The sequence below is a fragment of the Macadamia integrifolia genome, chromosome 6, assembly GCF_013358625.1.
Source record: "Macadamia integrifolia cultivar HAES 741 chromosome 6, SCU_Mint_v3, whole genome shotgun sequence".
Lineage (NCBI taxonomy): Eukaryota > Viridiplantae > Streptophyta > Magnoliopsida > Proteales > Proteaceae > Macadamia > Macadamia integrifolia.
In genome coordinates this window covers 40,237,445-40,250,722 of record NC_056562.1, presented here as the reverse complement: position 1 = coordinate 40,250,722, position 13,278 = coordinate 40,237,445, and the positions used below count along the sequence as shown (strand labels likewise).

The following is a 13,278-nucleotide window of genomic DNA, read 5'->3' as shown; positions in this document are numbered from 1 at the left end:
AATCAAGATCGATCTCGTATCATTATCTACTAAAGTTTTATTTGTTATAAAACCTAAATTTTGTTACCGATATTGCTACCAGTTCACCACACAACGTATTCAATGGAATACGAACATACAAAATATTTGGGAGAGAAAACGTTACTTAGTCACGTGACCCATGCACTTAAGCATTCAACATGAGGCAGGATTGTCATTTTACCATGTTTGTGTTCGGGAACATGAGGCAAGATTGTCATTTTACCATGTTTGTGTTCGGGTGCAGAAGCGCATGATGAACTAATTTTCTTTCCTCTAAATATTTATATGAATAATTCAATGTGAATTTATGAATATCACTAAATATACTTCAACAAACATTTTAATTTTTAAAACAAAATTATCTACAACTGCGTTGATTATGATACACGAAGATATTAGGTTAATGTCATGCTGGTTGCTTGCTCTAGTTAAAAAAAAAAAAAAAGGTGGGAAGTGGAATCTCTTTCAAATCTAAGCATCATCTTGTTTTAAAAATAATTAATTATTATGTATGAAAAGTAAGTACAACCTAATAAGTTGTGGGTTTTTTTTTTTTTTTCGATGGTAATTTGAGGATAATGCCATATCAACGGTTGAGGGTTGAAGTGATCAGATCACAAAACTACAAGTCAGCCGCTACTTGAGGATCAGTCAACGTTACGTAATGAACTAGTTATTAGATGGGGTACACTCACGTGAAGACAACGATAGAAAAGTCAAATTGGAATTGAAACCACCCACAGACTTCCCACGTGTAAAAGTGTTTTTTATATCAGAAGAAGAAAGAATCGAGGAAGAAGAGTGTTAACTTAGCCTAACTAAAAGGTGTTCATTAAGAATCCGATCCCAAAAATGAAGTCAAAACCGGCTGTTTAAACCAAACCAAATATAATAAAAAAATCCGGTTCATTTTTGTTTTAAGAAGTGAAATTTCATTTGGTATGCATTTTAGATTGAAAATCATCTATTTGAATCAAATTAAACCGAATCGAACAGAAATTGTATTTAAACCTTATAATTGTGTGTGTTTCGTGGAGTTGTGTGGAATTACATATTATGGATTCTTTCATGAGTTGTGTTAAAAAAGATGAAAGATATCAGGTGTGACATGGGGGGATTGTATCATTTTATGTAATTGTAATTTTGTTTTCAACTTTATTTGTTTGAACTTTGAACATGTTATTTCCACTTAAATCAAATTTCAATTGAATTACCAAGATTAGAGTTTTAGTGTACTATATATTAAAACCGGTATCGATCACTGCCTATACCAATGCTTATTGATACATATCAACTGTATCAGTGACTTTTGGGTATGGTGTTGCTTACAACTCATGGGGTCACTGGGAGAGCATGTATGAGCATCGTTAGTGCAAGAGGTGTAATGTATCAATTCCATTAACCTTGGCACGATATCTTCCTATTTGGCTCATGTGCCTTATGGCTTTAAAACTTCTTGTGTCATATTAATGAGGCTAGAGGTTATTAACTAACCTAACATTTGTCCCTATGTGATGTGGACTAAAGTTTGCACACCTTCACTAATCTTCAAAACTTCAAAGTATTTGCCGTATTTTTTGTGGGAACACCTCATCAGGAAAGTCCAATACCTTGCCATATTCTTAGGTGTCACAAGGGGCATAGGCAACACCAGACTGACAGAGTTATATTGTCTTTTATTTTGTTATTAGTTTGCCTTCCTATGTTTTGTTACCACTAATACAGTATCAAACATGTATCGATACTAGCCACGTTGACACCGACCGATATCTAAAACTATTACATAGACATGTAGGAACTCGATGAAATTGATTAAGAACCAATAAACCTAACCAATTTGGTTTTGGTTTTTGGATTTGTACATATCGTACTTTGAACAGAACCGAATCGAACCGAACCGAAAATTGAACCAATTATGGTACCGACCAATACCGAACAGAGATGATTATTACATATGTGTGTTTCCGTTAATGCACAAACTTCATGATATTTTTGATTTACAGAGCAGAATCTCAAGAGCATTACTCCTCAATTTCCCTTTCTTCCTTCTTTCTTTCCCATTTTTAATAAAAAGGAAGAGAGAGAAAGAAGCGAGAGAGAGAGAGAGAGAGAGAGAGAGAGAGAGAGGAATGGAGAAAGTAACAGGAAAACCGAAAATGAAAAGAAAGAGGGAAGAAGAAACACTACCACAGGTCCACAACTACTGCACAGCAGAAGAGCAGAGAAAGAATGAAAGCTTGCTATGGAGGAAACCATGAAATCTTAACTAATAAGTTGTCTTATCACTCTCTGGCTCTCTCTTTCTCTCTTTTGTACTCTTCGATCCATGAAAGGGAATTGTTTGAAGAGTTAGGGTTTTTTCTTTAACTTGATCTGGCTACTTTGTTCTGATCTGTAAGACTTTAACTTCATTCAACAAGAGACTGCAAAATGCTGTAGATTACAGTATATGATTTTGTACTTTCCACGTTGGAATGTACTGTTGAGTTTGTTCGTGCTTCAAATGTAGTCGTAATTGAAGATCGTAATCGTATAGGACAAGAAATTCTGATTCTTCTGGAAGATCTCTGCGGGTTTGGTAGCTGTAAGTTGCAGACTGCGACTGTTTCTTTGGATAAAGTTCAATTGTTGAGATACTCGTATTTCGGGTTAATTAGATACGACAATGGTGTGAAGAGAATGTATGCGGCGTGCTTATGGGTTTGGGTCTGTGGAGTGTTGAGGATTTGAATTTTGTTGTCCTTGTACTCACCCTGACCGAAATTTAACGATTATGGCCTTCTCAATCGGATACTCTTGGGTTTATTATCGTCTCCGACGACACTGGAGAGATCTCTGACGGTAGAATTATATGGTTCTGTAATTGCGGAGTTAGTAAGGGATTTGAGGATCTCTTACATATCTCTCTCTCAACGTGAGCATTTTTCTGGTCGAGATTGCTCTTCCAGTACGATGCTTTTTTCGATGCGCAGACTTTGGTTTCATTTACACTGATATATCTGGAAATGGTTTTTGGCAATAAAGGAGAGGGAACATTTGTATAGCTGATTTCCGATTGGTGAGCACTGAGCATGCGGTGCACTATGAATTGTGTTTGAAACACTCGGATTTGATTTTGGGTGAGTGGTAGATCAGGGTGAGATATCTGTATTGGAAATTTGTGTTTTGAAGATGACTCCTCCAGCATTAAAATGCTCTCCTGGAAGGGAGCTCAGGTCAAATAATCACAAGCGTGGATGCAGTCTTGAAAGTGGATTACAACTCCAAGAGAAAGACGATGATCTTGCTTTGTTCAATGAGATGCAGACCAGAGAAAGAGACAATTTTTTGCTTGACATGACCGATGATATTGATGACTCATTCTGTAATTTCCTAACTCACCCTCTATCTTGGTTTCAGTGCTTGGATTACCTCTGAATGCATTTCCCCGTCTGTGTTTTTCAGTTAATGTCACATTTTTTTTTGTCTCTAGCTGGAGATAATCGATGATTTTTGCCTAATTTAAATTCGTTTCAACTCTTACAGCAACAAACTTGAAATACTTTTCAGATAATAAGCTTGGTATCTCCATTCCAGTTCGCGGAGAGAACAGTGATCTGCTCATTGCAGATAGTGAAAAAAATGATTATGAATGGTGGGTGATGTTCCTACTCTTTTAATGCATTTGACTTGATGTTGTCATATTGGTTCTTTCTCGTTCAGAATTAGCAAAATTGACCAGAAGTTAATAAGAAAACAGAGGAAGGTGAAAAACAGTTCATGTCTGCCTTCAAGCTGATTACTAGTTGTTTCAGTGTTTCAGTTTTTTGGAGATTCCTGTAGACATGTTCCAATTTATCATTATTTATATGGTGATTGTATTCTGCTACAACTAACAATCCTGTTTGTGGTACTGATTTTATGACGCTATTGGATTGAAGGTTGTTGACTCCTCCAGACACTCCTCTATTCCCTTCGTTGGATGATAATACCCCAGCAATTAGTCCCACCCCTAGGGGCCGATCTCGTACTCAGCCCATTTCCATCTCAAGATCATCCACGGTAGATATTTGTCGCCTGTTTTTGAAGTATAGTCATAGTTTATTTGCTTATACTAGCTAAAGATATTTCTTTGCAATTCCAATTCTGTTTTCTTTCTACTAATGCTGGTAATGCATCTCTGAGTGCAGATGGAGAAGAGTTCCAGGACCAGTAGAAGTAGCGCAAGCCCACATCGGTTAAGCCCATCCCCTCGGTCTGGAAGCAACACATTTCAATCAAGAGGAAGGCCATCTTCAGCTCCTCATTCTAGTCCATCTCCCATCCAACGACCTGCTTCACCATCACCGAGACCTATCACACCCCCAAATAAGCCAATAACACCTGCTCGTCGATCTCTTACTCCCACTACTCGGAGGACGAGCACAGGGTCAAGTGGTACTATACCCTCATCTAGAAGGGGAACCTCACCTGTAAAGACTAGTCGTGGCAACTCTGCTTCACCGAAAATACAAGCATGGCAATCAACCATCCCGGGCTTCTCTTCGGATGCACCCCCTAATCTTCGTACTTCTTTGGCTGATCGGCCGGCATCATATGTAAGGGGCTCATCACCAGCATCTAGGAATGGGAAGGATACACCCTCACAATTCAGAAGGCAATCAATGTCACCAACTGCTTCTCGAAGTGGCAGTTCTTCCGTTGGTTGTGATCGGGACCGATTCAGCTCACAGAGTAAGGGTTCTGTAGCATCATCTGGTGATGATGATATGGATTCTCTGCAATCTCTACCACTGAGTGTCTTAGATCAGTCAGCCGTAAGGATGGCTGGGGCATTTCCAAATAGCAGAGCCCTAGCATTCTCAAGGAAGCCATCCAAAACACCATCCTCAAGCTCTGCTCCAAAAAGGTCTTTTGATTCGGTCCTTCGACAAATGGTATGTTTTGGTATGTGCGACTAATTGTGATTATTGCATACATTCTCTTATAATCAAACCTAGGCTAGTGAATAACTATGATGTAGCAAAAAAAATTAGAAGTGGTCCAATTGGTTGGATTCTGTTGGAGCATGGTTCAGACTAGCGAACTTAAATAGTTAAGTTTCTGCAAGTAGTTCATTATGGTAGCTCATTGTAAATATTTTAATATCTACTTTGAACCAATAATAATAAATGTGGCATCCTCTTTCTGCCTATTTCTGGAGGAAACAGTTAGAATTAGGTATTCTCATAAGAAGAAACAACAAACTAAGGGACCCGGCTAACCTTACTATTCATTTTGTAGACAAGATAAGTAGATTCTTCCATGGTAGTTATTTAAATATATAGGAATGTTGCTTTTTAATTTTTTTTAAACAAGTGGTGGGAGGATCACTTTGTCATAGATGCTTGTAGATATTTGCAAAATGTTGACATCATGGTTTATTTAAACCAAAATTCTTTCCTGCACGTCCTATGACAAGGAGGGGAACTTGATGTCCATTTCATCATTTTGAGGACACAGCACATGTTTGTATGCAAAAGGCTTATTGAGAATTACTGAAGTAGTAAGCTGTTATATATGTATCTCAAGATTTTGCTTTTACATGTTTTGTAGGATTATCGAAGGAGTCATCAGAATATGTTCAGGCCACTTTTATCAAGTGTTCCTAGTACTACTTTCTATGTTGGGAAAAATAGCTCTACACATCGTTCAATGGTCTCTGTGAACTCCTCAGTCACAACTAGCAGCAATGCAAGCTCAGAACAAGGTACAAGTGTTGCACCTGATGCTGGGGGGAGTGCTCATGACCAGGATGATATGGCTGGCAGCTGGGGAAAAACACCATTTCCTGAAGATCAAGATGAAGTATTCGCATTTGATAAAGTGGATGAGATGAATCTAGTTATGAATGATGCAGCCAATGATGGGAAGAACTCTGGGTATTCTGACTTTGATATAGCCAAGACAACTGGAGTCAAATCAGGTGATTCTGAAAAATTCAGTAGTCTTATTTCTGCTACAGCAATTGAGTCAACTACTTCTGAATTTGTACACTTTGGGAATGATTCTGAAGTACTTGATCGTGATGGAAGAATCACATACTGTTCTAATTGTGGTAGCAAGTTTTGTGTCGTTGAGCCTACAGAAGAGAATTATGGTCTTTGTCCTGATTGCAGTGAGAAAAGTGGATCTTTGACTCCAGCTGCTTGGGAACACACTGTAGATCACAGTCACAACAATAAATTTAACTCAGAAGTAACTTTGCAAGCAAGTAAATGCTTTGTTGCAGGAGAGCATGAAGCAGAGGTGGCTTTAGTGCCAGAGATCAATAGTAGAAATGAAACAATGCTTGTCCAACATGATGAGAATGTTGAGAAAGACCACAGTTGCAGCATTGAGGAAGCCCAGAGTTGCGTGCATTGCAGTTCCTTTGCACAACTGATGGTAGACGGAGGGGAGCAGCAATTTGTTCAGCCAACATTTGGTTCCATTCATTCTGAATATGACAATGTGGATCAACAATTTCAGCATTCAAATGGCCATCCTAGCTTAAAGATCGATGTTTCAGAAGGTACTGGTATTTCTGTATTGCTGAAAAGATCAAGTCGTAGCAAGTGGCCTATTGTTCAAGCGAGGAGTCTTACTGCTACAAATATACCTTGTGATGATCCATCCTATGCAAGGGATAGCATGGACAGCATGAGAAGCTCCGGTAGGCTTGGCAGTGCCTCAGCATCATCATCTGTTGATTGGACCTCTTCCAGACAAACAGAGATTCGGGTTCTAAGACAATTAAGTGGCAGGAAAATTGACTTGGATAATTTCAGGCATGATTCAAGCACAAAACTTCAAAGAACTGGATCCTCTTCCTCTGGAATGTCAAATCCTGCATACCAGGCCTTGTTGCTTACCAAGAGCATGAGCGAAGAGAATTTTGATGCTTCTATTGGAAGTATGAACCGTGAGACTCTAGTGAAAACACTACTAGTTAGTGATGAGAAAAATGCATATTTGGGAAACGAAAAATTGGGTGACTCTGATTCCTCTTTTTCCAAAGCTGCTGTCCTTGAAGCAGATAAACTCGACTGCTCTCAGAGTTGCAGGGTGGTGGATGCTTCAGGATTGGAATTATCAAGCCATACCCAATGCATACAATTGGGGGATGCTTCAGTAGCAGCAGTTCCAAACGATGAGGACTGTGTTTCATTAGAAATTGCAGAAGACTTCCCAAATAGTACAAGGAGTGCTTCAGATATAGAAATATCAGCTATGGACCCAAACCCCTCTTCAATCGAAGAAAATGCCACTATGAATGGTGACTGTGCAATTGAGATTGTTGAGGGTTCTTCTTATGACTCTTCAGCAATGGTTCTAGAAAATGGTGGGGATAGGATACCTGGTTCACAAGTTGAAAGTGCAACCACACCAAATTCAAGTAGCGCCATTGATGAATTCTCAAAACCATCAGTTCCTGCAACATTAGAAAAAGATGCAAAAATTCATTCTCCAGAATCTGACATCTTGGATCATGCCTATGTCATCCCTGGTATGACTTATCCATCTCAAGAATTTGTTTTTCACCTATTGTTTGCATGTTAACTTATGTCCATCTGAACTATTTTGTGTTTCTTCAGAAAAACGTGACCTTGTTTTGATATTTATGCTCCCTAACTCATTAGATCCATTTGATGGTCATTGGTGTGACTGTCTCAAGTTTAATTGAGTTTCAACATGCTTTCTTTGAATCTTTCTGCCTTATATATAGGACATGCTGTGGTGATTGGTCTGTCCTGGTACTGGGGTTTGTTCTGGTCTTTTGGTGTTTTTATTCTGTAAAATTTTTATGTTTAGGATAGTTAGTAAACTTAGTCTATGTGTTACCTTATTATAATATGGGCGTTTCTGCTGTTCCATACAAGATCATTTATGAGGGAAACGTGAAATTGTAACATAAAGAAGAGAGGTCATGAGAATCCCATAGTATAAGTTGCCATACAACAGGAAAGGTCCCCCAATACATAGAATCCCTGTGCACCCAATTACTCATTTGCTTGTTTCGTATGGACCAACCTTGGCATTCACAACAATGAGATATTCAGTGAGTTGGCTGAAGAACAGGCTTGCCTAGTTTGATAAGACAGTCTCCACAGACCTGAATCTGTTGAATAAATATATAAAACAGTGGTCTAGAGCCCTCTTGGGGCCTGGAGTGAGGACCCTCCGCCCAGTGACTGAATCACCTTCCTTGTAGGACCCAAATTTGACCCCTATAGACAGTCCCCAGCTATACTAAAATAGAGGAGAAAAGGGAAAAAAGCTTGAAGGCCCCAGATTTCTGCTTGGACCTCCGTCAATAGAGAATAGGGATAGCTGGCCCTTGTTTGTTGTTACAAGTGAAAAACAGTTTTTCCAGGATAAGTCACTCAACTGATGAATACAAATATAAAGAGAAAGTGACCATTCTCAATGAGGATGTACCACCAAATTCTTGCTCCCAGCTCTTGCTATTGGGCAGGGCACGAGCTTGTACATGCAGTATGAATTCTTGCCCAAGATTCCCAGTTCAGTGTTGTGCCTCAGGGTGAGACCTCCTTAGAGTGAAATTTCCAGCCGATGGTCTGGCTATCCATTTTCAACGGTCCAAATAATTGAACTTTTCCTAGGTGCTTATGTCATTTTTGCTTTCCAGCAAGGCATGTTGGCCATGTACATCAAAACTGAACATTAGTATCCCTTGGTTCACTTGGTGCTGGTTTTGCTTTAAGTTGATCTTTGCTAGCACAATTCTAAACCAGATTAATAGCAGAAAATCTTCACTACTTTTACGAACTATATTCATGAAAAATGCTAGATATTTATTTTTTTCCTGCACTGATTTCTAGAGTATTTTAGAAGTTCCTGTGTACATTTGCCCCTCCCAGACCCTGCAGTAGTGGGAGCCTCGTGCACTGGGTTGCTCTTTTTTTAATTATTATTATTTCAGAAGTTCTTGTGTGGTTGCTGACCATAATGATGCAACTTACCTACTACAGTGATTCTGGAAATAAACTTAAATTTTCCCTGTTCTTTCTCTCTGGGTCTAAGAGCAATACATCAAGGGAGGATTTGGATAATCCTTTAAACCGAGAAGACAAAGACTAAAACATTGGATAGTCCCATAAATTGGAAGTCCGGTTATGTCTTAAGTGAACCCTAACAAACCTGCAAATTTTAAGTGGAAGACCAGTTCATGAGAAGAGAGCAATGGCAAGTCTTGGGTTTGACTACAGCATATCAAGAAAAATTTTCCTATTCCCCTCCTTCCAGAGGCCCTAAAGTAAGAGGAAATTGTATTCCATAACAACATTCTAGGAGGCCAAAAAAGGCACTTTTTGACATGATGAAGAAATAGGCTATTCCAAGTGATGCATCATTCTTGGCAACATCTTCAAGAAGCTTTACACCACCTGACAGGCCTTGAAAGGTTGGAATACATGACCATGTCCTCCCAATGATACATAAAAAGCAATTTCTTCTATGTGGTCTATCAAGTGCAACCAGCACTGAATTTTTTTCTGCCTTATGTGTGATTTTGTAATATAATACATGATGAAATCTCCTTTTTGCACAAGGCTTCCATATTTTAGAATTGCTCGCTGAGATGCTGATGAGTGATAGATGTTAATTTAAGGTAGTTGAGTAAAGTGAGTTAACATCACGTGCTCTTCATGTTAACCTATAGTACTTACTGTTATCCTATTTAGTGATTTTCTTTAGAAATTTTAGTACCATGTGAGAGTCTCAATCTGAGGAGAATTGAATTACCTCTTTGGTGGGGACTATTCTGTATTTTCTTGATCATAAGTTGTATAATCTTTCAGTACCATGAACTACTTCACAACATAGTATTGATGATTCATTACTATAGTTCATCATGGCATCCGTATAACTGAGGAAAGCATTTACTATTGAAGAAATTTCCTATGTCATCTAGGAAAATATTTTCATTCCTGAAAAACATATTGCATCGAATTTCTTCAGGTGACTATCACACCTGATGAACTTCATTTCCAAGATCCTATGATGTCGAAAGATATTTTTAAGAAAATTGAATACTCATGAGTATGTTATGGTAATATTTAGGTTTTATTTTATGCAAATGATGGGTCTGCCCTCCCATCACATGGTAAAGCAGGAAGCATGTTGTTATAGTTAGTTTCAGACTTCAGAGTCTTCAGTTGCAGAGTATGTGGACACTGCTTGAAATATTGCTGTTGAAGACTCTTGATGAAGTATAAAGTGAATTTACCCTTGTAAGACCATATACTGGTATCATCAGGTTGGCATGCAACCCTATGAGTGACCACAACAAATTTAAGTTGATACTACTTTGTTGGAGAGAAAGTGCCAGAGGATAAGACCACTTCCAGCCTATCCCCCAGCCTGCACTGGGTTACGACCCTTTTATTATTTTTTTGGAGGCATGGATAGAGGAAGATGCTAACCTAATGTGTGGAATTGGACTTACGAAACAATGGAGGTTACTGGTCCTTGGGAGAAGAATTTTTGTCATTATAAATAAGCTGGGCATGGTGTGCATCTTTTACCTCAGAGAATCTCTCTCAGCCTTAGCCTGCATAGAAATAATGGATTTGGGATTCTTCTAGTATAGTATTTAATGCTAACATTGATAGGCCTTGTGAATCGTGTCATTTTATATACCCGTAGAACAGCATAAATAAATGTAAAATGATATATTCTTACCAATGAGCACTCACAGAATGTTTCTCATTTATGCTATACCAACAAGGGCAAAGAAAGAAAAATATAATTCTTCAGCAAGGATCGAAGGGTGGGTTTAAAATGCATGTATGACATCCCTACATTTTCCATTTAAAAGAGCCCACACTGGCTGTAACTGTTTTGTTTGATGTCATGGTTTCTCAATCACTTTTTTGTTTTCAAGTGTTAGTTTTTTATTTCTTTGTCCTTTGTTGCTTTTTTTTTTATTGAACATGACAAGTGTAGTTGGGCATGGTTGATAGAGCGAAAAACTGAACCATATGATTGCGTAGTGTCTTCCATGGGTGGCAATTGTATGATTGATCAATGCAATTGTTTTTTTTTTTTTTTTTTCCTGTAAATATTTCTTCTACTTTTGGAGAAATTTCCTGAAAATATATCCCACTAGAAAAAACAAAGCCATAAAAAGCAACAATAATGGAGGCTTAATTAATAATAATAATCTTGTAAATGTTTTCATGAGGTTTGCTTATTTCTTTTCTTTGCTTTCCTTTCCTTTTCTTTTCTTTTCTTTCTTCTTCTTCTTCTTCTATTTTTATTTGTGAAGCTCTGAATAGAATTGATTGGCCAAATTGGACCCATTTAGTCAGCATAAGTCTTAGTTGAGTTGTGTTAAGTTGTCTCTGTTGAGAAAGGTGCAGAGTAGGAAGGAGAAAAGAGTATATTAGCAACCAGAAACATGGTTTTCTGAATTACACACAACTTCTAGAGTCTTCCATAGAAAATCAGGAAAGATTTCTGGAGATGTCTATAGGGCTAATGACATCCAACCACTAGATATACCCAATTGATTTATAAATTGTTTAGTCCAACTAGAACTCCCATAATTGTGCCAGGAACTCACAGTGTAACATATTTCCTTACTCAGTACTGACAGAGCAGTCATTAGATAACCAGCAGGCGATGATTGTTCCACCCTTACTTTAACTGATTTAAAAAATTTTAAATCAAGTATGTGGATTCTTGGTGGTGTAGAATTCCAATTGGTAGGGAACTGAACCATGGGTGATCTCATCACTTCTGTTACTGAAAACCTGTAGTATTTCTCCTCTGCAAGATTTTTATTTGCTTGGACATGTCCAAGATGGGGTCAATGAACTCATCTCTGCTCCTGCTATATTTTGCACTTTTGACAGAGGAATCAAACGTTACGGTGGAGGGCCAAGGTGGGCAAAAAGGAAGAAACCTGACATTGGAAGAAGCAACTGACACAATACTCTTCTGCGGCTCTATCATTCATGATCTGGCCTACCAGGCAGCAACCATTGCGATGGAAAAGGAGAGCACAGTTCACCTTGAAGGTTCCCATCCAACAGTTACTTTCTTGGGTAAACCAAGTTCTGAGAGGAAGGATCCACGCAGTAGGACCGGAAGTAAACGCACTCCGAAAACCCAAAAGGCCAGGCAGAGGCGGGTGGAAGCAGATGCGAAGACTACATCAACCAAGACCCAAATTGATGCCAATACCAATGAATCATTGGTACATGATTCTGGAGCTCCTCACAAGGTTGACAGCTTAAAGCCTCTGAAACTGGAGTCGAAGTGTAATTGCACAGTGATGTAACATTTTATGCAAATTTTTTGAAGGGTGTCAAGGGGTTTGTATTTTAGAGATTTTTATGTTTTGCAGGGAAATTCATAAGAGTGCCTGTCAGTTTCGGTAAGTTCCGATTTATTTGTAAAACACCACATAGTGTTGGTGACATAATCTTGTAAAGTTATTGATTTTTGGGTGATATCACGAGAGCCATTAGAGAGCTTTGTGTCTACTCCCTCTGCTGAATTCTTGTTTGTTCATAGCTCTTTGTTTTCGCCTGAGAAGAAGAAGAAAGACAGTTTTTTAACCATTATCAGTTTTTTAGTTCCACTTTTTTCCCTGCTCCATCCGGTTTCAATACAGTGACATGCAGGTGCAGTGAATTTTGAATTTTCCCAGGTTGAAACTGAGAGGGGGGGGGTGAATCAGTGGTTCCAAAAATTTCTTTATTTGCAACCCAACAAAAGCTTCCACTGCACAGTTTTAGCTTGGCCGGGGCAATCCCGTAATTACCAATAACGCAAACAACGACACGTCCACATCACATCACAATGTGGCTGGGTCTACCAGACAATGCCCCACCACTTTGCACAACATGCACTTCAAATATTTGTAAAAAAATAAATGCGAGATAACAACACCAGATATACGTGGTTAAGCCAGAGTGCCTACTCCACAGAGGAATACCCATATAGGGTTTCGTATTTTCCCAATACTCAACTTTTTCAACTGTTATAACGGTCCAAGAACCTATCCCTGGTTCAATCTGAGATGCAACTCAAACAAGGGCAACAACCCCAAACCCTAGACAAGCCCCAACTTGCTAGGTTCATAATTTTAAATCAATAAAATCCCAACCCAATACATCATTGATATAGAGTTTCTCAACAATAAACAGACTCTAGAATACAAAAATCAGGATTTCATATACGGGTTACCTCAGCTTGTGTAAACCCCATTGTTGATTGCTTACTTGA

The 13,278-nt window shown here is 38.5% G+C and overlaps 1 protein-coding gene across 2 annotated transcripts; it reads left to right on the top strand.

Annotated features, from left to right (window-relative positions):
- The first annotated feature begins 2,030 nt into the window (after positions 1 to 2,030).
- On the top strand, positions 2,031 to 12,500 carry LOC122081877. Of its 2 annotated transcripts, none has more exons than XM_042649242.1 (6): positions 2,031 to 3,385; positions 3,571 to 3,655; positions 3,942 to 4,062; positions 4,191 to 4,937; positions 5,596 to 7,528; positions 11,901 to 12,500. In XM_042649242.1, the coding sequence occupies exons 1-6, from the start codon at positions 3,193 to 3,195 to the stop codon at positions 12,326 to 12,328; spliced, it is 3,507 nt and encodes a 1,168-aa protein (XP_042505176.1). In that variant the 5' UTR covers positions 2,031 to 3,192; the 3' UTR covers positions 12,329 to 12,500. The 2 variants fall into 2 exon arrangements, with proteins under 2 accessions (XP_042505176.1, XP_042505174.1); XM_042649240.1 differs by having other exon boundaries at positions 3,547 to 3,655.
- Positions 12,501 to 13,278: the final 778 nt, after the last annotated feature.

What these genes read in the sequence shown, in the direction of transcription:
- LOC122081877 (XM_042649240.1), top strand. Translation starts at nt 3,193, where the DNA reads ATGACTCCTCCAGCATTAAAATGCTCTCCTGGAAGGGAGCTCAGGTCA. An exon ending in GAAAAAAATGATTATGAATG is followed by an intron (nt 3,656 to 3,941) that starts GTGGGTGATGTT and finishes ATTGGATTGAAG; the next exon opens with GTTGTTGACTCCTCCAGACA. An exon ending in TCATGCCTATGTCATCCCTG is followed by an intron (nt 7,529 to 11,900) that starts GTATGACTTATC and finishes CACTTTTGACAG; the next exon opens with AGGAATCAAACGTTACGGTG.